At 36.7% G+C, this 26,610-nt stretch overlaps 1 protein-coding gene across 4 annotated transcripts in view; it reads left to right on the top strand.

The window, feature by feature from the left end:
- TMEM242 (transmembrane protein 242) overlaps positions 1-26,610 on the top strand; it is a 59,484-nt gene that overhangs the window by 11,084 nt on the left and 21,790 nt on the right. For 3 of the 4 annotated variants that reach the window (XM_072643781.1, XM_072643778.1, XM_072643779.1), the window contains exon 3: positions 3,930-4,067. The exons of the other annotated variant lie outside the window; for it this stretch is intronic. In XM_072643781.1, the coding sequence (XP_072499882.1) occupies positions 3,930-4,067 (138 nt within the window). The remainder of the gene's footprint in view (positions 1-3,929; positions 4,068-26,610) is intronic. 4 annotated transcript variants of the gene reach the window in all.

The following is a 26,610-nucleotide window of genomic DNA, read 5'->3' as shown; positions in this document are numbered from 1 at the left end:
CTCCCATGTGCCAGTTACTGTCATATGTGCTTTACAAATGTCTTGTTTTATCCTTACAACAATCCTGTGAGATAAGCTCTATTATCTTTTTTTTGGTATTTATTTATTTTTAGGTTTTGACATTCATTTCTACAATATTTTGAGTTCCAATTTTTCTCCCCATATCTCCCCTCCCCCCACCCCATAGTACCTTCCATTCTGATTACCCCTTCCCTCAGTGAGCCCTCCTTTCTGTCACATCCCAGCCTTCTCTTATCCCCATCTCCTCTCTTTTCGTGTAGGGCGAGATTGATTTGTATACCTGTGTTTCTTATTTCCCAGTTATATGCAATAATAATTCTCAACATACATTTCTGATACTTTGAATTCCAACTTTTCTCCCTTCCTCCCTCCCTACTGATCCCCACTGAGAAGGCACGCAATTCACGATAGGCTATACATGTGTCATTTTGCAAAAGACTTCCATAATAGTCATGTTGTGTAAGACTAACTATATTGCCCTCCATCCTACCCTGTCTCCCCCCCTTATTCTCTCATTTGACCTTGTCCCTTCCCAAAAGTGTTTACTTCTAGTTACTCCTTTCTCCCCTCTCTTCTATCATCCCCCTCACCCCACTTGTCCTCTTCTCCCCTACTTTCCTGTAGTGTAAGATAGATTTTCATACCAAATTTAGTGAGCATATTATTCCCTCCTTAAGCCATATGTGAAGAGAGTAAGCTTCATTTTTGGTGATATTAAAAAAAAAGTTATTTCCTTGTTAGGTTTATAGCATAAATAAGTGTTGTGTTTTGTCGAAGGCTTTTTAAAGCTGTTGAGATATTTGTGGTTTTTGAAGATTTTGTTTCTAACATGATTAAATGTTTTGATTGTTTTCCTAATTGTTGAACCATCCTTGCATTCAATAAATCAAACTTGATCCTAATGAATGATTTCTTGCATAACTCTGTGTAGCCTGTTAGACAGGATTTTATTTGTGGTGTTCTGTAGATCACCAACAGATGGGCTAGATTCTCTAAATTACTATTTTTCTTCCTGCTTTCCCTATTTCTGAGCAGTGTTTTCTGAATAGTTTCTTTAAGTGTGGTATTCAGGTTTTCATTTTCATGGTGTTATTTTAAAATTTTTTATTTTTTTCATCAACAGACATTTTAAGAAAATTAATTTATTTGTTTTCACTTTTCAACAATCACTTCCATAGATTTTAAATTTTCTCCTCTTCCCTTTCTTCTCCCTTCCCTTCCTCTCCCTCCCTGAGATGGCTTGCAATCATATACAGGTTCTACACATACGTTCTTATTAAACACATTTTCACATTAGTCATTGTTGTTAGACTTTTCAAATATATGAAGAACTAGACAGAGGATTTTTTTCTTTTTCTTTGCATTTCTAGCACTTTGCACACTGTGTGACCTAAAGTTAGTGCTTGATAAATGTTCATTTTTTGCCTAATTATATAACGAATGCTGAATTTGTTATGTAAGTTTTAAAAATAATTTTATGCATATATACGTATGCATATGTGTGTTCATTTTATCAGCACAGTAACAAAATTGCTCTGGTCTTCTTGATGATTTTAATTATCTGTCACCACCCACTAATCCCCATTTCTTTTTTTATTTACTCTATCCTCTCTTCCAAAAGGAAAGGGCTGTTTTTCATCATTAGTTTTTTTTGAAATCATTACATTATTGTTTTTCTTTTTTCTGGAAGACCTCTACTCCTTAGAATCTTTTCTGTGTCTGTTTTTTAAGTACAATATTTTTGTTTTTAGAGTTTTTGTATTTTTCATCTTTTTTTTAAAGTTTTCATTTTCCTTCCAATTCTATTGTTTTGTTTTGTTTTGTTTTTTTGATAATTGAATGCTATGGAGCATGCCTCTGTTTTTTCTAAATTTTTTAGTCTCTGACTAGACTTTCCAGAGCTCTAATTTTTGTCCTTTATGCTTTCGCTTAATTTTATGATTGCTCTCCTGAATCATTCTTTAGGTTGTTATAGTTAGTTCATTATTTGAGGTAGTCTTACGGAACTGATTGTGCTACCTTCCTCCTCCTCAGGAGATTTTGACTCTTTTTTCTTTTGTGATGAAGTACTTTTACATTGAAATGGTCCTTTCTCTGAAGGTCTGTTCATTCCTTATCCTCTGTCAACTTTTGTCTATCTCTTTATCAATCCCTTTCCTATGATGTACTTTCTTTTCCCCCCCACTTAATAGCATTTTATGTTTTCCAATTATGTGTAAAGATAGTTTTCAACATTCATTTTTATAAGGTGTTAAGTTACAAATTATTTTCTCCCCCCTCTTCCTCCCCCAGATAGCAAGCAATTGGATATAGGTGCACATGTGCAATATGATATACTTTCTAAAAATTTTCTTCTTGGTGCCAGTCCTTTTCCCTCTTAAAGCCCTGGGTTGTTGTGCCATTTCTCCAGTCCTTCTAGATCTTTGTCATCTCACACCAAGGATGGGTAAAGTCTCCATCTCTTAGCAGGTAAGGGTTACCAATTGGGACATTAATTTAGGAGTTTCTGTTCTTCACCTTCTTCTCTCTAAACTTATTGCCTTTCATCAGCCCTCTGGCTGGACCTCTGGGGACTGATCATGAAGGGGTTAAGAGAGGGTCCCCTTAGGACACTGCAGAGAGGAGTGCTCCAAAAACCTACATACTCTTTTCCAACCTCCTCTTCTACTGACTGTTTCCTCTTTGCTGTATTTAGGGTTGGTAGGGCTAGCATATGGTCTTTGGGAGAGGGTTTAAATCCAGAGTCCTTGCCTTACATTATAGTAGCCATTTAGGCTAGTTTTAATACAAACATTATGATAATACACAGGACTACAAAAACAGTTTCAATTATTAATTCAAAGATGTCAAATATTTGAAAGACAGAGATACCTTTCTCTCTGCCTGCACTATCCCCTTTATGTAAAGCTGATTGTTTGGATGTGTGAGAAGAGGAGGGTGGGTAGCAGGGCCAAGAGTTTGAGGCTGGTAAATTGGTCTTCAGTGATTGTTTCTTTAAGAATTAACCTTGTGGGCCAGACATGATTGCATTTGGCAAGTAATCCTTGCTACAGGGAAGCTGAGACTGACAGATCACTTGCTCACGAAATCTCAGCTGCAGTAGGGATAAAACCCCATCAGCTGTCTGTACTAAGTCCAGATGCAGTGTGGTAAAAGAATGGGGGGGAGGAACCAAACTGCCTAGGAAGGATTGAACTCTCTCAGGTTGGAGGTGGAGCAGGCCAAGCCTTCTTTGCAGATCACTGGGATTGGCCCATGCAAAAGTGGGCACTGCACTTCTAGCCTGGACAAGATGGAGAGACTCAGTTAAAAATAACAACAGCCAGTTACCTTGTGGTGGACTCTTTGACTTGACCTCTTTCACAACTAGGTGACTTAGTAGATAGAAGGTTGGACGTGGAGTATGAGTTTGATCCCACCACAGCCACTAGCTGTGTGACCTTAGGGAACTCGCTTAACATTGCTCAACTTAGTTTCTTCATCTGTAAAGTGGGGATAATAATAGCACCTCCCTCACAAAATTGTTGTGAAGATGAAATGTAAAACGCTTTGTGCTATGTAATTGCTAGCTCTTACTGTATTATTCAGTTTAGTAGTTGGAAAGCTGTCCTTAGAAAAACCTCTCACTTGACCATTTTCCTAGGTGGCATAGTAGATAGAGCACCAGATTTGGAGTCAGAAAGGCCTATAAATCTGAATCCTCAGTCAGATACTTTTGGACGTTGGACAAGTTACTTAATCTCCCTTAGACTTAATTTCTTCAACTATAAAATGTATTGAGTGGCCTCTAAGGTCTCTAGTAGCTCTAAGTCTGAGATCTTATGATTGATTAATCCTCTTGGATTAATTTTCCTCTTTATCATTTTTTCAGTCTCTCATTGTTCTTATTATTCTGTTTTTGTTTCCAGGGAATTACTGCCACGACTGCTTTACCAGAGAGTGGTTCTTCTCTCGCCTTGAGAGCATTGGGTTGGGGCTCACTTTATGCATGGTGTGGAGTTGGTGTAATCAGTTTTGCAGTCTGGAAAGCTTTAGGAGTTCACAGTGTAAGTACCATCACTATATCTGTGGCCTAAGTCTTAGTGTGCATAGCCACCATATCTGTTGCAGATTTTAGAAATTTAAGCTAGTTTTACCCTTTTCCCTCTAAACACATATTTATACACAGAACCCACTGAATGCTGAAGAACTTGGCTAAGTTCTCACTAATGTTCATTGCACATTAAACTTATATAAGACAATGATTTAAATAATTGGATATAATATACAACATGGTAAAGTAACCCTTTTTAAAATTTTAGTTTATTTTACAACAGGGGAGTTAGACAACCTAGGTTCTAGCCCTTTCTCCAGCACTATGTAATCCTGTGATTTTGGGCAAGGTGCTTAACTTGGCCTCCTTGGCCTCAGTTTCTTTATCTGTTAAATAAGATACTGTATATCAGTAGTCCTTAATCTTTTTTGTGTCATAAGCCCCTTTGACAATCTTGAAAAGCCTCTGGATCCTTTCTCAGAATGCTGTTTTTAAATAATTGAAGGAAATGCTATAAATTTCTGTTAAAGCTTAGTGAAAATGAAGATGTAATTTTTTTCCCCCTTCAAGTTCACAGATCCCCTTCCACCCAGAAATTCAAGAACCCTTGGACTTGAATTTTCACATTTCTCTCAGTTATAAAATTCTACAAAACATGCCATTTGGTTTCAGATTTCACAAGCATACTTTAATTGTTTGTTAAGGCATTTTAAAATCATCGAAAAATTCCAGATTATTAATGATCTTTAAGACACACAACCCATTTATTTGATAAATCAACCTAAGGAGATGTAAAAAGTTGATTTAAAAAAAATAAGTAGAAAGAGTTACATAGTTATTCCTTCATGAAAAATACTCATTTTAATTCTCTGCAATTGGAATTTACGATCAAGAAAGTAAAAGAATTCTAGATGTAGCCACAATACTTCTCAATGGTTTTCTCTAAAAGATTGTGTGATTCTGGGTAAGTCACTTAGCCTCTGAAGACCTTAGTTTTTTTTTTATCTGTAAAATGAATGTCAGGCTAGTATATTCCTGAGGCTTCCCACAATTCTCACATTTAGGAACCTCCGTTGCTCCTGGCAGCTTTCTAAAATGGAAGATACAGAACAAGTGCTGATGTGTTTCCTCAGAGAGAGTTCTCTGTGTCAGTGAATTCCTGAGTCCATTCAACAATTATACACGTTTGTCAGCACAGTTATTTGTTCAGTCCCTTCTGGAGTGTTTCCTTGTGCCAACCCTTTATCCTTTAACTGTCACCTTTTTCAAGCTCTAACTTCATTTTCCTGTCTCTTGCACCTTTTCATCTATCTTCTTCCTCTCTTTATACTTTGTTTTCTTCCTCTTAGTTTGCTTTTTCATCTGTTACATTCTGTGTGCCCATTCTTTTTCTACTCCATGCTGAACTACCTTCCCTGGTTGTTGCTCTTTTTCTATCCTTTGATTTCCAACCCCTGAACCCAGGTCCTTTCTGTCTTCATTTTACTTCCCTATACATATTCACTTTGCTCAACACTTCCATCTGTGTCTGTGAACTCCTGTGGTCAGTCTCTGGCCTCTAGTGTCCTCCATCTTTTTTTCCTCATTCTCCTTGTCCATATTCCTTCTCTGTTTTTGTTCTGTCCTAAGTGGTTCGTTGTGAGCCCAGTACTTTGAGTTCTTGCTGTAGCTTTGATTGATCAAATTCCTCATCTGGGCATGCTCACGAGGTCCATACTGTACATTCCTAGATATATCAAACTAAGGTATTATAGAGAGAAATACAGTTCCTGAATTTCAAAAATATAAGATAGTTACTGTGATTCTACCTTAGCAGCCCCCTCACATGTTAGCTCATTTGATTAGAATATTTCTTTGATCGCAAAGAATGGCAGTATTCTTGAAAATGTGGTAGCTAGCTAACATGCTGTCTTAATAGCCTCACAAGCTTTACAGGCAGATTCTATCAAACTACTCTTGACTTATATATGGAGAAATAGAAATGTACCTGCAACTTAATTTCTACCATCCCTGATGAGTACAGGTGGCCAAATCAAAACCCATCTTGCCTAAAAATATCAGTAAAGCCCCTGGAACTCAGAGTTTCATGGACAGAAGTACTTTCAGGCACATAAAGTACCTGAGATTAGGCCCAGAGTTAATAAAGGAATTTATAAGGGTGTGGCTTTGTTTTGTTGTGTTTTTATAGGAGAATAATTTATTTGTCCAGAGTAATCAGTTCTAATGATCTCTCTAGTAAGTAGATACATTTCATAAAAAATTTTAAACATAATTTAAAATTGTCCTTCTTTAGTCTTTGCTTAATATAAATAGAATTTTAATGGTAGAGGGTTGCCTGAATGTTTATCAGTTATTCATTTGAGATTCTCCTTGCTTAGCAGTTTTATTACACACACACACACACACACACACACACACACACAGAGTACAAATCATTCTGAAGGTCATAATAGCTCCTATTTTTGTCCTGCTATCCCCTCAGTTTCACACTTGAGTGTAAAATGAATCTAAATGTGAATGAACACTTGCATTAGAAAGTAAGAAATACCTAGAAACAGCAGGTTTTTTTTTTTAAAAAAGATTACTCAAAAGTGATTTGAAGGCTAATTCATGTCAAACTAGAATGACTAATAGAATAGATTTTAATATCCCTTGCTATGACATTGGCAGTATCAGGAGCATCTGTTTTAAAACCATCAAATCTTTTATCTATGTAGACTTTTAGAGTTGGAAGGGACCATGGTTAATCTAAGCAAATCTATCACCTTATTTGGTAGGAGTTCTTATCTTTAAGTCTACAAACTTGTTTTAAAAATATCTTAATAATTATTTCAATGTATTTGATTTCTTTTATAATACTGTTTTGGGGTTTTTTTTTGCATTTAAAAACACTTCTGAGAAGGATTCTCACCAGACCCCTAAAGAGGATCTATGACAGAAAAAAAAAAGGTTAAGAACCCCCTGTTGTATAGGAATCCTTGACACATGGTTGCCCAGCCTTTGTCTGAATACTTCCAGTAATGAGAAACTTACTGTCTCATAAGGCAGCTCAATACATTTTTGGATACCTCTAATTGTTAGAAAGAGCTTCAATTTATAGAGCTAAAATTTGTCTTGCAACATCTATTTATTGGTCTTAGTTCTTTCCCTTGGAACTACCTAGAAAAAGGTATATCCTTTCTTCTTGTAGCCTTTTGGTACATATTTATAAGTGCACAAATTCTCTTCCCCCTTGTAGGATGTGAGCTCCCTGAGGGTAGGAACTATTTGATTTTTTTTGTCTTTGTATCTCTAGTTCCTTATAAGAATGCCTGGAACATAGTAAGGACTCAAATATGCCTGTTAATTAATCGATTTATCCTGTACATGGGCAGGTACTTCCTATAAAATATAAGATATATTAAAAAAAGTTAGCTCACTCTTCACTATTTTTCCACTTTCCATTCAAGTGCTATACTCCTGTCTTTCCTCTTCTACTCCTACTCAGTTTGTATCTTCCTCTCCCAAGAAGTCAAGCAATGCAATGCAGTGATTTAAAAACAAATAGTATCCACTTTAAATTCTGTGCTTACCCATTCATTTCCAGCAACAGTAATGTCAATAGCATTCCTGCCCCATTAAGGCAATGAATTGAGAATATACTTTTTTTTAGCAGCAAGATGATAAGAGTTTTGACAGTGTGGTTCAGTGCCTAAAAATTAATTCAGAACAACACCACTGTATAAGCTGTAATTCATGAAATAAATATTGGGTGTCATAACAAGTATCCTTTTTTTTTAAATCTGTCCTTCTCACTGTCTCTCTCCCCTCCCTCATTGAGGAAATAACAATAATAGCAAAAACCCCTTGAAAAATAAAGCACTAAATACATAGCTGCATTCTCAAGTTGACCGTGTCTGAAAGTGTATCTTTCTCTGCGTTTGTGTTCATTACATCTGTTAGGAGGTGAAGAGCGTTTTTTATCTTTATCCTTTTGGACCTGTGATTTATCATGTTGAGTTTTAAAGTCTTTCAAAGTTGTTTTTCTCTGGAATGTTCTTCTCACTTCTCTGTGCATCAGGTCATAAAAGTCTTTTCAGTTTCTTCTGAAATTGTCCATTTCATCATTTCTTATGACAATAATATTCCATTACATTCATAAGCCACAATTTGTTTAGCTGTTCTTTGGCCTTTAGCATTTGTCTAGCCATCATTCCTTAAAAGGATATCCCCTTAGTTTGCAATTTTTTGTATATCATGAAAAGAGTTGCTGTTAAGTATTTTAGTTTTAGTCCTTTTTTCTTATATTCCCCTTTGCTCACTTTCTGACTCCTTCCTTTTTGAAGGAATTTCTCCTGGGCCTAGACCTCAAAGCTGGCTCAGCCCTCTCTCCTGTTGGGGAGTTCATTTTCCACCAGCCTCAGTTCCTGCCTTAAGACCTTTTTGGGGTGACAAAAATGGTCCCAACTAGATGCTAATTCCCTTTCTTTTGAGCCTAGTATAGCCCCACCCTCATGCATCCTGGTACCTTGTCTGAGTGTCTTCTGTCTTGTTCTCTGCCTGAGCATGCTGCAGCTTACCTGGATCTCCTGACATTGTGTGGGTACAATGGACCATACAGGCAGTCTGTTGTTTAGATCTTGTTGTGTCCAGCCCTCTTTATTTTTTAGTCTTACATTTTTCTAATGACACATTCTCCCTCCTAGTTATTGCCTCCTGACTTCACTAGCTTTTTTCAAGTTGCACTTTTATATCACTTTTCTTGTATAGTTCTTGACTAGTAATGACACAATGAGAGAATTTAAACTTTAGTTCTTTCTTTACACAGATACATGGAAATCAGTGACCTTCGAATTTCTACCTTTTGCTCAAGAGGGTATTTATATATGTATATATGGTAATTGTGATATTAAAAAAAGGGAGAGATATATTTGTCTGTGATCAGATTTTGTCAACACTTAACCACCGTTTCTTAGAAAAAAATCAATCCCTGTGTATAAGGAAAACATGTAACATACAAACACAAACGTATAGTTAGAAATGGGACAGGTATATATATATGGCAATATATAGGGGGCACTCTGGGGAGTAATTCACACAGTAAACCTAATTATATTACAGTGCAAATTGCTGACTTCAGGTTGTAATGTAGATCTAGCTCAAGGAAAAGTGCCATCTGATGACTGACCTGGAGCGCACTTAATAAAAAAAAAAAAAAAAAAAAAAAAAAAAAGATTACTTTCACTATCTTAAACCACAGCTACATCTGCTGGCCAGAAAAGGAAGTAAGCACATTTCTTCAAGTCCTTTAAGACTGTTCTTTTTTTTATTTTGGCTTTTCTTTCTAATTTTTCTTAACTCTTATGGATGTTTCTTTCAGTGGATTACAGACATTTCCCTTTCTGTTTTTCAGCCATTTATTTTAGTAAGAGCTTACTGAATGGAAGAGCTAGTGAAAACTATAAATCCAATCCTGTGTTTTCATTTGCACTTCCTAAGAATTCCTTTAAACAGTTAGTCTACTGTCAGCATTTAGTGAGGACCTACTATGTGCCAGGCACTGTGCTGAGCACTTGGGATGCAAAAAAGGTACCTAGCCAAGGAACTTGTACAAACAAATTTTGGACATGATAAGGATAAATAGGAAATAATCGGCAGAGGTAAGGCACTAGAAATAAGAGAGTTTGGGAAAGGCTTCCTTTGGAAGATGGGATTTTACTTGCAACTTGAAAAAAGCTCATGAAGTGAGGAGGCAGTGATGAGGAGGGAGAGTATTCCAGGCACGGGGGTAGGGACAGTCAGAGAAAATGTCTGGAGCCAATAGATGGAGTGTCTTGTTACTGGAACAACCTAGCGGCCAGTGTCACTGGACTGAAGAATTCGTGTTGGGGAGACTGAAAGAGTTTGGGGTTTGGGGGGGCAAGGTTATAAAGGGCTTTTAACACCAGACAGGGTTTTGTTTTTGATTCTGAAGGTGATGGGGAGCCAATGGAGTTTATTGAGTAGGGGGGGTCAGATCTGGGCTTTAGGAAAATCACTTTGGTAGCTGAATGGAGGGTGGAGTACAGTAGGGAGGGACTGGTGTCAGGTTGACCCACCAACAATGATTGTCATAGGCTGGGCAGGAGGGGAGGGCCTGCACCAGGGTGGTGGCAGTATCAGAGGACAGAAGGGGAGTATTTGAGAGATTTATTAGAGGTGAATCGAAAGGACTTGGTAATAAATTTGGTGTGGGAGTGAGAGACAGTGAGGAGATAGATATGAAGCCTGGGGGGTGGGAGGAAATGGTGGCACCTTTGAAAGGAGTTGGCAAGTTTGGAAGTGCAGAGGTTGAGGGATTGAGTTCTGTTTTGGACATACCAAGTTTAAGATGTCTGCTGAACATACAGCTCAAGTACGGTTAGTATAAATTAATTACCTCACCTTTATAGATGAGGAAACTGAGGCTCAGAGAGGTGCAACATGTTCAAATTCACACACCCTGTGGCCTTGAGGCCACACATGGCCTTCTAGGTCCTTGGGTGTGATCTTTCATCTGAGTCCAAGTTCAGGGATGTGAAATTTGGGATTTAGTTAAAGGGCCATGGTGGGGACCTAGAGGGCCACATGTGGCCTCCAGGCAACAACTTCCCCACCCTTGCCCTAAACCTAAGCCTTTTTTGTATTTACTACATATCTGAATGTGTCTGTTTTCTCATTGGAATTATTTTAAAAATAATCAGTATATTTCATTTAAAAGCTTTAAAATGGGCTAAAGTGAAATCCATGGCTTTTAATTAATAATGTTATATAACTGCAATTTCAGTTGACTTTTTTACCATCAAGGTGTTAGAATAGATACAGTTCCCTGAAGGCATAGACTGTGATTATAGCTTCATAATTTTCAGCTGCACACAGAGCTTTGGTATAACTGTTCGCCATTTATGCAGATTTTAATACATCATACCATAGTTAGTGAGACTTGAAAATCTTTCTGGAATAGTTTGTGTTTGTTTATTCAGCATTCTGGAATAGCTGAGTAGGGTGGATTTTTCTGTCAATTTTAAGGAAGCAAATTACTAGTGCAATTATTATGATGTTGAAATGATACATTCTTTTGGACCTAGTCTGACATTACAGTCTGTTTCTCAGATTAATGCCCCCTACAGTGTAAGTTCATATCATTTTCTCTGCCAGCATTTATTGAGAATATGATTGGAAATTATAAAGACACAATTCATGCCCTCTGGAAGAACTGTAATTTATAAAACTTCGATGATAAAAGAGAATGTGAAATAAAGAATGGAGATAATCTTATAATATATTTCAACATGTTTTTAAACTTTAAAATTATTATGAAATACTAGAATATTATCTCTGACATTAAGAAAAAATATTGTAGAAGTAATGTTTTCTCCCCATTCTGTGATATATACTTAACCTGCTTGCTTTATAGGCCCTTTTGAATTCATTTCTTGTTGTTTTTAAAACAGAACATTGTTGGAACCTTTTTAAACATAAAAATAGTTTCACATAAAAAGTTTTAGTGACTTTGTGAAACATGATGTAATTATAAAGTAATGATACAGATTTTCATAAGTTGATTTGATATCATTATGTTAAAGTCTTACCTTGTAAAAGAGGCAGTGTGGCATAGCAGAGAGAAAGCTGACCTCAGCATCATGAAAACCTGCCTGTGTGACCTTGGACAAGTCTCTTAACTTGTCAGTACTCTAAGCAACACTTTAAAACTGTAAATTATAACAAGGATGTTGACCTGCATCAGTAAGGGGCAGTTTCCTCCTCTGGGAGTTTGCTCTCTCAATGAAGTCACAGATCCAATCCTTATCCTACTTTACGGGGGATAACTTAAAACATCATTTACTTTACCATGGCATGGTTGCTTCATTAAAACTCTGAGATGTCACAGAAGAAAACCAGGACTAACAATCTTTTTTAAGATGATTTAAAAAAAAAATGTATATACACATATATATTTAGGGTTAGGGATTGTATGTAACTATCTTACTGTGATCTATAAATTTTTAAAAGTCTGAGAACTTCCAGGACCTGATCACTTTAGCCATATAACACAGAAATTCTATTTTCTCAAATCACTCAGCTAACCAAACTCATAGGGGGTTAATCAACAAATCTAAATGCCAGTTTATTATTTTACAATGAAGCAGTTTAACAGTAATTACTACTGGAATATTTGTGTCAGCTTATAGTAAATGTGTTTCCCAGTAGGAAATCATACATAGAAAAGCCAATTTAAACTTGAAAGGTTGTTTGAATAGTGTGACATTTTCCATCTTTTTAGTTTGTGCTGGCAAAGCCAGCTCTCAAAAGACTTTATTTTTTTCTAAGTTCTGTGCCTAGGAAGTAATTTGTCACCCAGGTGAGCGGTGGTGCTTGAGTCTTGGTCATGTGATCTAAATGGCTATGTAAAACAAAAACATGGATAACTAAAACAAGATTATAGAATGCTTTTTACAAATCCAAGTTGTTCTTTTCTATTAAAAACTTAATTTAACAATGTTATTTGTTAATTGTTATTAGTATATTATTTTTAATTGATATGGTTTAAAATAAAATCCAAAGAACTACAGATACCTAGGAATAGTCAGCCTCTTCCTGATGATCTAGTAATTTAGACTATCCTGATTTTCCCTTCTGGAGTTTAGTAAAATCAAACAAAAAAAAAATGTTCACTTTATATTGAATTCTGTCTTAAAGTCAGAAGCCATAGAGTTTTTGGTTCTGGTTTTGAAACTTGGGAGCATCAAGCAGTTTGAAACCTTTATTTTTTATTTTTATTAATTAATTTATTTGTTTTCAGTTTTCTACAATCACTTCCATAAATTTTTCTTCCCTTTCTTTCCCCCCTTTTTTCCCCCTTCCCTCCCCCCTCCTTCTCCAAGATGGCATGCAATCTTATATGGGTTCTATACATACATTCTTACTAAATACATTTTCACCTTAGTCATGTTGCATCAAAGAATTAAAATGAATAGGAGAAACCATGAGAAAAAAACAAAACAAAACACAAGAGAAAGTTGTCTGCTTCATCCTGCAATCTAATTCCGTAATTCTTTCTCTGGATGTGGATGGCATTTTGCTTTGAAGAGTCCATTGGGAATTTTTTAGGTCCTTGCATTGCTGTGAAAGGCAAAATCTACCAGAAAAATTCCTTGCACACTGTGGTTGTTACTGTGTACAAAGTTCTCCTGATTCTGCTCTTTTCACTCATCATCAGTTCATATAAGTATTTCCAGGCCTCTCTGAAGTCTTCCTGTTCATCATTTCTTATAGCACAATAGTATTCCATTACATTCATATACCACAACTTGTTCAGCCATTCTCCAGTTGATGGGCATTCCCTCAATTTCCAGTTCTTGGCCATCACAAAGACAGCTGCTATAAATATTTTCATACATGTAGGACCTTTTCCCATGTTTATGATCTCTTTGGGATACAGTCCTAGAAATGATATTGCTAGGTCAAAGGGGTATGCACATTTTTGTAGCCCTTTGGGCATAGTTCCAAATTGCTCTCCAGAATGGCTGGATCAGCTCACAGCTCCACCAACAATGAGTTAGTGTTCCAACTCTCCCACATCTTCTCCAACATTTATCATCTTCCTGTTTTGTCATGTTAGCCAATCTGATAGTTGTGATGTGGTACCTCAGAGTTGTTTTGATTTGCATCTCTCTGAACAATAGTGATTTAGAGTATTTTTTCATATGACTATAGATAGCTTCAATTTTTTCCTCTGAAAACTGCCTGTTCATTTTCTTTAATGATTCATCTGTTGGGAATGACTTGTATTCTTGTACATTTGACTCAGTTCTCTGTATATTTTAGAAACAAGGCCTTTATCACAGACACTAGTTGCAAAAATTCTTTCCCAGTTTTCTGCTTCTCTCCTAATCTTGGTTGCATTAGGTTTGTTTGTGCAAAAACTTTTAAATTTAATATAATCAAAATTATCCATTTTGCAATTCATAATGTCCTCTGTCTCTTGTTTGGTCAAAAATTTCTCCATTCTCCATAAATCTGACAAATACACTATTCCTTGCTCCCTTAATTTGTTTATAGTATTAATCTTTATGCCTAGATCATGTGTTCATTTGGACTTTATTCTTGTGTATGGTGTCAGGCATTGGTCTGTGTCCAGTTTCTGTTACACTATTATCCAGTTTTCCCAGCAGTTTTTGTCAGACAGTGAGTTCTTATCCCAGAAACTGGGGCCCTTGAGCTTATGAAACAGTAGATTGCTGTATTAATTGACTACTGTGTCTTGAGTACCTAACTCATTCCACTGGTCTACTCCTCTATTTCTTAGCCAGTACCAAGTTTTGATGATTGCTGCTTTATAATACAATTTTAGATCTGGTAGAGCTAGGCCACTTTCCCTAGCATTTCTTTTCATTAGTTCTCTTGACATTCTGGACCTTTTGTTCTTCCAGATGAATTTTGATATTATTTTTTTCTAGCTCTAGAAAATAATTATCTGGTAGTTTTATTGGTGAAACCTTTAAATATTAAAGTTTTTCTCTCTTTAATCTCATTCTTATTGTTATAATCAGCATTCTCTAGTTTCCCACTCCCTTTCTGCCTCTTTATGTAAGTGGAATATTGATTTTCTGCTTCAAGTTGCTAAAATCTAAAGGGAGTCATTTTGGCTAACTGTCATGTACCTTGTGAATCCCTTGTTATATACTGTCCTTTTATAATTAAAAGGGAGTTGATTTTACATTTTTGACTTCTTCACTGGGGACCTGCCCTTAAAAGCCCAGATGATAATAGGGCTAATTTTCAACAATCAGGCATTTATTAAGTGTTTTTAGTATCCAGTGATCATTGTGCTAAGAACCAGGGGTGATACAAGTATTAAATAAGATCTGGTTATTTTCATCATGGAGTTCATAATATGGTAGAAAGAATACAATACACAGACTGCAAAATGATACATGATAAATGCATGAAAAAGGGATGTCAGTGGATCTGTGAATGTGAATATTCCATCTTATGAAGCAGACAGCCTATCAGTGTTAGCCTGTCCTGGGCAACTCTTCCTCATGTCCTCCCATAAACCTACCCCAAGAGTGCCACTCAGTATGCTCGGGGCCTTCCTCTAAACTCATGTTATTGCATGCATACATGTGGAGCATATAAGCTGTCTGTCAGTAATATTTTGTTCACAGGATCAGCACATCTTTTTTTGTGGGCTTAACATTTCTTTGATAACATCCTTTTGGGCACATTTCCTATATAATTCTATGTGTTGCAGCATGATATTACCTTCCATGTGCCTCTAAAACATGGCTTTTGTTTCAGGAAGGATCTTGGTGTCATTTAAAAATGTTATCCAATTTCCTCAAAGAATATCAAGGCCATTCTCTTCCTCCTTTTTAGTGTTGGGGCTTACTGGGATTTGTCCTTCTAACTGTCAGGACAATAAAACATTCTTCAACAATTTTGTTTTTCCTATTTGGATCTAGCAGATAATTAGTTAAACTGTATCCTTTCCTCTCCTCTTGGATCCCTTTCCCTGTTTTTCTATCAGTGCTCATGCTTTGCCAGATCCCAACCCTGGCTTACTCCCATCATCCACATCCTCTTCTCCTATTCACTGCTTTGGAATGGAGCTGGGGGAATCATTCAGCCAGACCTGTTGGTCTGTTATGATCAAGGAATCATTACCTCTATTTGAACTATTACATAGTTTCCATAATTGGTCTTCCTGCCTCTTCAGTTCATTTTCTTTACATCTTCCAAAATGATTCCCTTAAAATGCTTGTCTGACCATATCCCCACCCTTGCAACCCCTCCTTAATCAGTAAACTCCAGTGATTCCCTGTCACCTCTAGTTTCAGAGGTAAAGTTCTCAGTTTTGCATTTAAAGCTCTTCACAATCTGGCTCCAGTTTGACTTTCCAAACTTATACATTAATCTCCTGCCCACACTCTGTCCATCCCAGCTGTTCCTCACACATGACATTCGTTATCTACTATCTGATGCCTTAAATACACTCCCTCCTCATCTCTGCCTCTTAGAGTCTTTGGTTTCCTTCAAAACTCAACTCAGGTACCATCTTCTATATAGAGTCTTTGTGTATCCCCTACTACTTCCCTTCGTCTCCCCAAATTACTTTGTGTAATGAAGGTATTAAGGAATTTTCCAAAAACAAATCAACCTGAGAAAATTTAGAGACTGGGCTACTGTAAGTGACCATTTCTTTACTCATTTAGGAAGTATGAAGTTCTTTAATCAATTTAAAGTGGTTTATTCAGCCTTGACTATTAGATGGAGGCAGCTGAGAACAGATTGGAGACACCTGGCAATTGGCATAGAGAATCAGACGTGCTCCTTAGGCTTATATCAAAAAAGCAAGCTGTCCTTCTTTAAGGAGAGTTGTCTAGCACTCAAGGGAGTTTGTCTGCAGGGTTGAAGGGGAGTTGGTGAGAGAAGTAAAGAATCTGGTGTCTGGGGCTTAGGATCCTGCTCAGGCCCCCTAGAATCCTGTTGGTGCTAGTACATGGGCTTTATTAGGAGTAGTTTGTCAGCTTAGCCCACAACTCAAGAAAATAGTGACTGTCATCAAGCTGTTAAGAAGCACCATCACAGAGAACGAGGCCCAGGGTGGCAGGAACCCTGCAGGGTGTGCATTGCCTTGGCTATGTGTATTCCCACAGTGGATCTGTCTCCTGGTAGGCTGTTCTTCCCACTAACAGTATGTCTGTTTGTGGGAGAATCTAGAGGTTTTGTTGTTACCATTCTTACAGTGCCATTTCATTTCACCTCTTTGTTGAGCTAATTGTGTCAGCTGGCTGACATTGAAGGTCAGCTCGTCAGAGACAACTCAGAAGCAGTTTGGCTTTTGAACATTCTAGTCTTTCAACTTCTTAAATCTCCTTACCTCTCTCTCCAGTCTACTTTAGCCTTGTACCTGAGGCACTCTTGACCACCTCCCCTGAATTTTCTCCAAGTGCAAGAATTCCTGGTTAGAGCCCTGCTTATCTTCTCTGCAGATCATTTAGACATATCCCTGCAAAGTTCATTTTTCTCCCTCAGTCTCCTTTCTCTATGTTTAATCCTTGCTGGAGTACTTGGCCTGTAGGTGGTATGGGGTTAGAGCATGGGGTTTGGAGTGAGAAAGACCTAAGTTCACATGCAGCCTCAGACACTTAGTAGATGTGTGACCTTGGGCAAGTGATTAAACTTCAGTCTGCCTCATTTTCTTCACCTGTAAAATGGGGGTAATAAAGGCACCTACTCCCAGGTTGTTATGAGGATCACATAAGATAATGTTTATAAAACACTTGGCAATGTCTGACACATATTAGGCCCTTAATAAATGATTATTCTCTTCTTCCCAAACTCCCTAGGCAAGCTTCCCAGCTGCCTTTTTCATTTCCTCTTGATCTTGGGCATTGTGCAAATTTTACCCAGATAATTCTTGCTTGACATTTTACCAAAGTCCTTATGTCTACCAGCTGGTTGCCTTGGGACCTATACAAGATCATTTTCCATTTACTATGCAGTAGAAAGTTGAAATTTTAAGATTAACACGGAGAGGCTGCTGAGAAGCCTTGATTGTAACAGTTTCTAGAGAGGGAATCTCACAAAGGATTGCTGCATTTCTTTTCTGCTTCCCAAATACTGTACTCTCAAAGCATTCCCAACCAGTTTCCCACCCCAGGGGGCATGCTTGAATCTCACATTCTGATTACTACATATCAGAGTGCCCTGTGTCGTTCCCTCTTGCTCTGACTCTTGATAGCCCTTAGTAGAAATCAGCGAACATAGAATCATAGTGATCTTTGAAAAACTGTTCCATCAAAGGAAAGCTCTATCCCTTATAGTTGCTCTTGAATATTTAGTAAATTTAAGGCTTATGGAATTTATTTCTCAAGCAACTTTTTAACTATTTGAAATTAATGTTACAGATCAGTTATCTTAAATTAAAAACTGATAGCAAGAACACATCTCTATAGCCCTTATTTCAAATTCCATTGGAACTGTAATGGGCATAGTACATTGGTGAGGAAAGCTATTTGATATAAATGTGAAGAAGCAATCTGGTGACTGTGTGGCTGAATTACAAGCAATAGTTTTAAAAGAAGTAATGATTGATGCAATTGTTAACATTTCCATGAAAAATTAAACTATTTTGGCAACATATCTATGTGCCTTTTTGCTATTTTTTAGCCCTTTTTTTTTTAACCACTAACTTTCTTTTAAAAGTGAAACTGAGCCCCAAGCATTTTTGAATCCAAAACATACAGCAATTAATAGAAAAGATAAACTCAGTCATAAAAGCCTTAAAAAACCTCATGCTTGGCATAAATCGAGTTTAATCACTCTAAGAATGCTTGTTATCCTACCATAAGAAGAAGATATCTTTGATTTATGAAAAGTACTTACATGAGGGATTTCCCCCCTTGTTTCTTACGTAAGTGTTTACCCCAAAAAAAAAAAAAAAGGAACATATGGAGAGAAAGACATCTAGGGAGATGTGAACTGAATAGCTAATGATACATGTTCTCAAAAGATTCATTTCCCCTGAAGTTTTATTTAAAAATATTATTGGTTATGCTTCTGTACTTGTAAATTGTTAAATATAATTTTAAAAACTATGAAAAAAACTGGTTTGTATGTATAATAATAACAGGAATATTGTCAGGAAATGAGGTGTTGTGTATCAAATAAATTTTCCAAATATTGAAGCTTCTTCACCTTTTAGGCAAAAAAACCTTTTTATATTTTTTTGGTTGAAATTCTTTACAAATGTTTCACACCCTGACTTAATCAGTAATCAGTATATAATGAATAAAGTTTCTTGGTAATTCAGGAACATTGTTTTGAGGACACAACTTATTATACTTGGCTATAATACCATGTTGCTCTTAAGAACTATTGAGGTATATTAGACCATTTGTCTCATACATATAAAAATAAATAGGCTATGCTTTTATAGTTATTCCTTTTTGCTTTTTATGCTCCTTCTGCCTTTCTGTCACTTCTAGCTTGGCTACTTTATTTTATTGATGGTAATTCAATTTATTGTTCAATTATCTGATGAAGGCCTTAGAGTGAAACTAACCTCTCTTACAGAAGAAAGTTCTTGAACTTTGTGATAGCTTTGCCGCTTAAGTGACCTTTTTGATTTTCATCTGAGATCTTGGCTTTTTCTAGATGGTTAGGGTTGCTGATAGTCTTATCTCTGGATAATTGGAGAATTAATCTACTAAAATATGTCATGGAATTAAGTGTTCTTTCCAAACATAGTATTTTAACTTTGGAAAAATTATTCCTAGAATAATTTAACATATTTCAGAAGTAGTTAAATTTCAAAATTACTATTTACATGTTCTTTTGTGTTGGGATAACTAAATGTCTTCTCAAAAAGAAAATCACTTGTATGCACAAAATCACTTTATCTGTGCTTGTTTCCTTGGATTTAAATTATTAATAGATAGAATTATGACGGAAAATAAACACCAAGAAAAGGGATAAGTTGATCAATAAGCAATGTCTCTAATTAAAACCTAAAGCCACAAAAATAATTTTTCCTGTTTGAGGTGCTTTATATTATATTCATCATTCAAATTTTTTATGAATTTTTTCTGCTAACCAGTTAAGTAGCTTTTTCAAAGCATAGGTCCCATGTAAAAATTGTATTTCACTGAAAAATGATATATTGTATGACTTATCTTTAAGATATTGCTTAGTTACTTCATTTAGTTTATGAACATGGGTTACTTGTTAATTTTGTGATTTTTAAATAATAACTAGGGAATTTGGTTTCAGTACTATTCTTTCTATTTAAGAGAATGCTTTTGGGTTTGAAGCATCCTTCTCCAAGACTAGCTTTCTTCCCATTAAGCATATACTGGAGATCTTGATTTTGTCTATCGCAGAAATTTAAGGGACCTCAGCAACCAATCTGGTTGGATTCAACCAGTACCTGAAAGGAATCCCCACTATAACATGTGATGACCTCCAAGAAGGGGGAAAGCATTCTACTTTTAGGCAGCTCTCATTATTAGAAAGTTTTCCTGACTTTGGTCCCTCCAATTGTCATTTTGCAACTTCTGCCCATTGCCTCTGTTTCTGCCTTCTGTAGCTATATAGAATAAAGTGAGTCCCATCATGTCCTGCCTGATTGAACTAAATATCCCCAGTTCCTTTAATTAATCTTCATATGATATGGACTCCAGACCTTTTATCATACTGGTTGTCTTTCTCTGGACACTTTCCAGCTTATCAGCATCCTTTTTAAGCTATGACATCCTAAACTGAACATAATATTCCAGATGTGGATTTTCACCAAGGGCTACATGAATACCTAGGAGAAATGAGTCAAGAGATTTGTAAAAAATCAGTGAAAAACTCTCAGAGAAAAAAATTGGAAGGAGAATAAATAGCTTAGATTCCCTGAAAATTAGGTTCCCCTGGATACATGATTGATCATTTCACTGATCAGAGTTCTTAAGTCTTTCACAGGTTTTTTTTACGCTGTTGTTGGTGTTGTAGACGTTGTTCCCTTGATTCTGCTAACTGCCCTCTGTATCCATTCATACTACCCAAGATTCTCTGCAGTTGTCTCATATAGTTTAATGATACTCCAATATATTCTGATGCCATATTTATTCAGCCATTCCTCAATTTGTGAAAACTTCCTTAGATTCTTTGCTTTTCTTTTTCTTTTTCCCCATTTAATTTGCCTCTTGGAATTTTGTATTCCTCCTACCTGTAATAGAAGCTTTTCAGTTTTGTGCTGTCCTAACTGTGGTTCCTTGATATATGAACTGCTTATTTCTGGATGTTTGAAGTATTTTTTTCCTTTAACTTGAGAACTTTAGATTTTGGCTGTTATATTCTGGGGACTTTTTGTGGGTTTTTTTGGGGGGGGAAGTGATTAGTGAATTCTTCCTATCTTTATCTTGTCCTCTGGTTCTCACAGATCTAGATAGTGTTCATTTATGATTTCTTAAAATATGTCCAGAATTTTAAAAAAAATTTTTTAAGGAGTCCAGTAATTCTTAAATTATCTCTCCTTGACCCATTTTCCATATTGTTTGTGATATATATCTCACATTTTCTTCTACTTTTTTTCAACCTTTTCATTTTATTCTAATATTTCTTGCTATCTCAGGGAGTCATTGATTTCTCTTGGATCTGTTCTGGTTTTCAGGTAGTCTATAACTTGGGTAAGGTTTACTTTTTTCTGTTGTAAGCTAGTTGTTTGTCCATTTCTTTCCTTTTTAACCTCCTGTTTCATTTCTTTTGGATATTAAAGTAGTCCATAGAGAAAAATCCTTTTTTTCCCATTCTCATCATTATTGTTAAAGATAATAGCTAGGATTAATAGAGCATTTTAAGGTTTGTAAAGTGCTTTAATATGTTGACTCATTTGATCCTTGTTATAACCCTATGAAATGTGTCATTAATGTCCCTTTTTTACAGATGAGGAAACCGAGGAACAGGGAAGTTGTGATTTGCCCAAAGTCACATAAAAGGGGATGTTTGAAGCAGGTTTTGAACTCAAGGCTCACTTCAAGTCCCACTGTGTGTCGGTGCTTTCATATGTTAGAGAGCTACCCCATCTCTTGGGAGATCTCTAGATTTACAATAATTTTATATACTAGTCTGTATTCTTTGATTTACTCATCTCTCTAGCTTTAGTTCCTGAATTGGGGCTAGGCCAGGACTAGGCACTGTCTTACACTGTGCTTTTGGGTGGGGTAGTCAATCCTGCTTGTTCTTACCCAACTTATCCAGAGTTCTGGAGTCAGGAAGACCTGAGTTTAAATCTAGCCTCAGACACTTTCTAGCTGTTTGATCCTGGGCAAGTCACTTAACCCTGTTTGCCTCAGTTTCCTCATCTGTCAAATGGGGTTAATAATAGCACCTACCTCACAGAGTTATTGTGAGGATCAAATGAAATAGTCAAGGTTTTAGCATAGTGCCAGGCACATAACAGGTACTCTACAAATGCTTGTTTTCTTCCGTTTCCCCTTTCCCACCTCGTCTTTGAGGTTCAGAACCTTAGATCTTCAGGAACCTGTCTGGCATCTCAAGAGAGAATGCTAGAGACATCAGAGACAAGATATCTAGTCTGATCACTGCCAGGGAGCTCTGGCTGCTTCTGATACTTGGGGTTTCCAAACTCCCTAGCACTTTCTTGGAGGACCCTTAACTCTTGCTGCTTCTGGGCAAGCAGGACCTTGTAAGTTACATGTGACTCTGGTCTTTTCTGTGTGGTTCATGCTGAGAGGTTGATTTTGTTTGCCTGTACTGGTATTAGCTTTGCTAGATGCTCCTTTTCTGTTGCCTGCAGGATTCTGGCTGATTTTTTGGGTACAGCTCTGGGGTGGTGGAAGTCATTCTAGTTTCCTATCAGATATTTTGATCTGGTGTGAGTTTCAAGTTTTTGCTGTTTTTTTCTTTTTTTGAAAGTATGTGGGACTCCTTGGAGGCCAAGCAGCTGCTTTTTATACTCAGCATCCAGCTCTCTCTTCTTAAAGAAGAGACTTAAATCTTTTACTCCCCCCTTAAGCTCTTACTATATACTGGTAGTTAAAATGAGTTTGTAGACAAGGGAAATACTTTCAGTGCCTGGGGATTGTTGAGAGAGCATTTATGAAAATGATGCATTATTAACTTCTCTCTTTGTGACTCTGAGTGAAAGACAGAAATAAAACCTACAAATATAACTGAAAACTTATATTCTGTGATTTTCAAGCTGTAATGAAGACTTTTTTTAACAAAAGACTCTAGTAGAAAATTTTGGGACTGAGGGCAGAGCCACGGTATGGACTTTTCTAGAGTGCACTTGCCAAGCCCAGCCAAATAGCTGTAAAAAATGATTAAACAAATTCTGAGGCTGCAGAATCCACAAAATGATGGAGTGAAGCAAATCTCCAGCCCAAGACAGCCTGGAAGGTTGCTAGGAAGTATCTGGCACACCACACTGGGAGCAGAGCACAGTCCAGTAATGTCTGCGCTGGCACAGACGGGACCTGAGCAGGCCCTGGGAATACTGAATCTCTTGCTCCTGTGGTGGTTTCCAGACTTCATGACCCCAAAACGCTGAGCATAAATTGGAAGGTCAGTGGGAAAAGCGTGTAGGACCAGTGCAGGAGAGTGGAGTGGTCAGGCCCCATCCCCAAGGTGGCAGAGGGAAAAAGGGACAGAGGAAGTCACCGCAGCAGCAGGGACAACTGCAGCCACTGTTTCTGGAGCTCTTGGCCCATAGATTGTGGGGGGGGGATCCAGTGGCTGACAGCACACCCCCTACCCCCTCTGGAAGCAGAGAACTACCTTGACAAGTAGCTCAGAAGTCAAGTAAATGGCTGGGGAAATGAACAAAAACTGGAAAAAGAATCAGACTGTAGATTCTTACTTTGGTGACAAGGAAGACCAAAGCATGCAAACAGAAGTCAAAGCTCATCCATCCAAAGCCTCCAAGAAGAATATGAGTTGGTCTTAGGCCATGGAAGAGCTCAAAAAAGATTTTGAAAATCAGGTAAGAGAAGTAGAGCAAAAATTGGGAAGAGAAATGAGAGTGATGCAAGAAAATCATGAAAAACGAGTCAACTGCTTGCTAAAGGGGACCCAAAATAACATTTTAAAAAATAGACTAACCCAAATGACAATAGAGATCCAAAAAGCAAATGAGGAGAAGAATGCCCTAAAAAGCAGAAGTGGTCAGATGGAAAAGGAGATCCAAAAGCTCACTGAAGAAAATAACTCCTTAAAGATTAGAATGGAGCAGGTGTTAGCTAATGACTTTATGAAAAATGAAGAAATTATAAAACAAAACCAAAGGAATGAAAAAATAGCTATGTGAAATGTCTCATTGGAAAGACAACTGACCTGGAAAATTGATCCAGGAGAGACAGTTTAAAAATTATGGAACTACCTGAAAGTTATGATCCAAAAAAGAGCCTAGACAACATCTTTCATAAATTATCAAGGAAAACTGCTCTGATATTCTAGAACCTGAGGGTAAAATAAATATTGAAGGAATCCACCAATCACATCCTGAAAGAGATCTGAAAAGAAATTTTTTGGACTTCTCTTTTTTCAGATTTAGCTTAAATATTCATTGACTGCTTTTAACGCACTCTAATTTGCTTTGCTAATCAAGGGTTTCACATCCTGATTTTGTTAAGAAAATTTTTAAGGATAAAATACTTTTAACACTTTGGAGTGGGGGCAAAAACTCTACCATTGTTTATTTGATTTATTTTCTTCTGTATTAAAAAGCAGGTAAAAAAAAGTAATTTGCGAGTTCTTAAGAGTAAAAGTTAGTTGACAAATTTGCCAACTCAAAGATTCACCCCTTTGCTTAGATCTCTGTCATATGCCCTAAGCCTTAGCATATTTTTCCCCTCACCCAAACTAACCTCATCACATAATTTGCTTGCCAAACCAGCACATTTCCTTGTATAGACTTGATTATGATACGATAGCCCTCTTGTCCCAAGACCAGAAAGTCTCACAGTGGTATACCAGCTCCTGCTTCTTCCTCCCTAAAGTGGGTTTCATTGTAACCAAAAGTGTGGAGTGTTAATCACACCATCAACTATAATCTTGTACTGAATTTTGAGTTATTAACTTCTATAAAAGGGAGAGAATACAAATCATCTAAATTAAATTGTTCAGAAATTATCTAGCTATGTTTTCTGCCTCTTTCAGCGGATCCAAGTCCACTTCAGATTATACTGGCTTTTTTGGTTTTTATAACTTTTTTTGTCTAGAAATTTAATGTGTAAATACATATCTGCTTTATCTAGTCAGATTCTTATTCAAGCCTTTAAAAATTAATTCAGTGTTCATTGTTAGGAAAAAAAAGAAAAGGCATGTACTTCAGGTACTGTTTCTTTGAAGTGCTACAAATTCTAGAAAGTCACTATCGGAAGAAATGATCCAGCTAAGAGTCTTCATGCCCTTGAACCTTATACACAACACTTATGTTGAAAAGAATATGATTGTTCAATGAAAGAAAACGTAATAGCATAATAGCATGGAGGTAGGATTGGGCATCAGGAAAAAAAAATTCAGGGACTCGATAAGATGGAAAGATGAGAGTAGAGGCATCCAAATGAAGTAATTTTTCAGAATGAGCTTAAAGTAATGACTGCTATTAAATGAATCTTATCCTTTGAGAAGATTGTTCCTGCTGTACTAGAAGGGCTGCTATGTAGTCTACCTGTCCATTTGAATCAACCACCCAAGTTAGTAAACATGTGTTAAGTGTCTACTTAGTGCCAACTAGACTTAAGTTAATGTGCTTGATAATGATTCTATAATTGAAATCTTTTTGAGGACTTTTTTTTCCTGTGGGGAAAAATACTGTTATAAACAGACATCATTGGATTGAAACAGAATTAAGGACATTCAGTTCAGCATTCTTTAAGTGTCTACTATGTGTATAGCACTGTGGATACAAAGATGAAAAACTAACACAATCCACACTTTCTGAAGTTTAATAAGATGTGGATACAAGTTATAATGTAAGAAAGAAGGAAAGGTCCAGAGAAAGTGCTTGAAGAAATTTTGAGGGACGAGATTCCTTTCATTTGGGTGGGGTGGGTGAGTGGGGAGTGGAGAAGGGAGAGGGGATAAGAGAGGAGGTGATATCTGAACTAGATTTTGAAATGAGCATTTTGGGACTGGGGGTGGAGGGCACAAGGAAGAAAGGACGAAAAAGGAACATCCCAGACATTCAGGATGATTTGAGCAAATGTACAGATACTTACGGAGGCAGGACAAGGGAATAGGAAGCAGCTAGTAATCCAATAGGAAAGGGAAAATGAAGATGAATGGAATGAAATAAAGTTGGAAAAATTATAGAAGAAGACACTAGTGCCACACTGAGGAGACTAGGGGTGTGTGTGTGTGTGTGTGTGTGTGTGTGTGTGTGTGTGTGTGTGTGTGTGTTTCTGAGTTGTGGAGAACCACTGGAAGTGTTTGAATAGGGGAGTGACATGGTCAGTATCAGGAAACTTATTTTGGCACATTTGCAAAAGCCAGGTCATGGTAAGAAATGAGGAAATAGATGCTTTCAGAGAGATCTGGAAAGACTTCCATGAACTGATGCATCATAAAGTAAGCAGAACCAGAAGAAAATTTTATGCTGTAACATCAATATCATGAAAATGAAGAGTTTTGAAGAGTTATGTAAGTTGATGAAGAATAAAATGAGCACAATCAGAATAACTTATACAGTTTTTATACAACAGCAGTGTAAAAGACAAACACCTTTGAAAACTACAAATTATGATCAACAGAAAGACCATCCATGATTTCAGAGGACTGATGACAAAACATACTCTCTACTTGCTGTGCAGATTGAGACATAGATATTTTGGTATTCAGCCAGTGCAGGAATTTGTTTTGCTTGACTGTATACATATTTGGTGGAAGAACTTTGTTTTACTTTTCCCTTAAATGGAATGGGAGAGAAAATAAACTTTGTTCTTTTTTTTAATAAAAATAAGTGAGAAGGGGGTGCTACAGAGGTGGAATGTTGCTTGTATATGAAGTCACTGTATTATTAGTTTTGCTTAATTGTTTTA

The sequence above is a fragment of the Notamacropus eugenii genome, chromosome 2 (genome assembly GCF_028372415.1).
Source record: "Notamacropus eugenii isolate mMacEug1 chromosome 2, mMacEug1.pri_v2, whole genome shotgun sequence".
Taxonomy (NCBI): Eukaryota; Metazoa; Chordata; class Mammalia; order Diprotodontia; family Macropodidae; genus Notamacropus; species Notamacropus eugenii.
Note: the sequence above shows the minus strand (reverse complement) of the source record. Positions and strands in the feature narration are given on the sequence as shown.